Source organism: Poecilia reticulata, unplaced genomic scaffold (genome assembly GCF_000633615.1).
Source record: "Poecilia reticulata strain Guanapo unplaced genomic scaffold, Guppy_female_1.0+MT scaffold_155, whole genome shotgun sequence".
NCBI classification, from domain to species: domain Eukaryota; kingdom Metazoa; phylum Chordata; class Actinopteri; order Cyprinodontiformes; family Poeciliidae; genus Poecilia; species Poecilia reticulata.
In genome coordinates, this window is record NW_007615016.1 from 687192 (window position 1) to 688106 (window position 915).

The 915-nt window shown below is 35.8% G+C and overlaps 1 protein-coding gene across 1 annotated transcript in view; it reads left to right on the plus strand.

Moving 5' to 3' along the window:
* The window catches only part of LOC103460018 (15-hydroxyprostaglandin dehydrogenase [NAD(+)]-like), a 22867-nt gene extending 22070 nt beyond the window's left edge, over positions 1-797 (plus strand). Inside the window, exons 3-4 of the mRNA XM_008401980.2 lie at positions 21-117; positions 222-797. Coding sequence (XP_008400202.1) covers positions 21-117; positions 222-313 — 189 coding nt within the window. The 3' untranslated portion in view covers positions 314-797. The remainder of the gene's footprint in view (positions 1-20; positions 118-221) is intronic.
* Positions 798-915: the final 118 nt, after the last annotated feature.

Below are 915 nucleotides of genomic sequence, written 5' to 3' on the forward strand. Positions count from 1 at the left end.
TGTGTGTGTGTGTGTTTCAGATGGGTGTGATCAGAGGGACCTACGCGGCTCTGGAGCAGATGAGCCGGCTGAGCGGCGGCCGCGGCGGCGTCATCGTCAACATGGCCTCCATGGCAGGTAAACATTCAGCTGGAAATGAAAAATCAAACATCTGACTGGCTGTGATTTGGTCTTTAAATGAGTTTCGTCAGAAATAAAGTTTATTTTCTTTGTGTTTTGAGGAATCGGTCCGTTTCTGAGCTGCCCCTCTTACACAGCAAGCAAGTTTGGAGTGGTGGGATTCACCCGAGCCATGGCCGTAAGGAAACTCTGATATTAATTATATACCACAGATTAATAATCAGATACGAAATAATCTGCAGCTAYAATTTAGTAACCGATTGTTAATTAGAGCATAGACTAAAAAAACATTTTCTAAAAGAACAAGTCCGAGCAGTAAATAATCCAAAACTGTACAACTGTGTTTAATCTCCACTTAATCTCTTTTTTCTGTCCAATTATTAATCCGTTAATCCATAAACAGATCTGAACTTTCCTCATGTTGACGTTAGAAATTAGTTTTTATCTGCAGATTCATCTTTACTAGAAATGATCGAACTAAAGGTCACATTTTAGGAAATGAAATGTTTTTATTTAAAAAATAAATGTCATTATTTGTTAATTTGCATCTATTAATGTATTTCTAATATAGAATCTGCTGAATGTGCCAGTTTTTCTGTCTGATTGTCAGAATAATCAATAGAGTAATTAATTACTAAATAATTACACAAAAGGAACATTAAATATGTTACAAGCTTTTCGTTATTTCTCTTTAATCCTCAAAACTTTTCATAAAAATGAGGAAAAACAAAGATTTGTTTTAAAGTGCAGAGAATTGAGCAGTAAAACCAGCTGACCAACCGTGCTGGAGTTCTG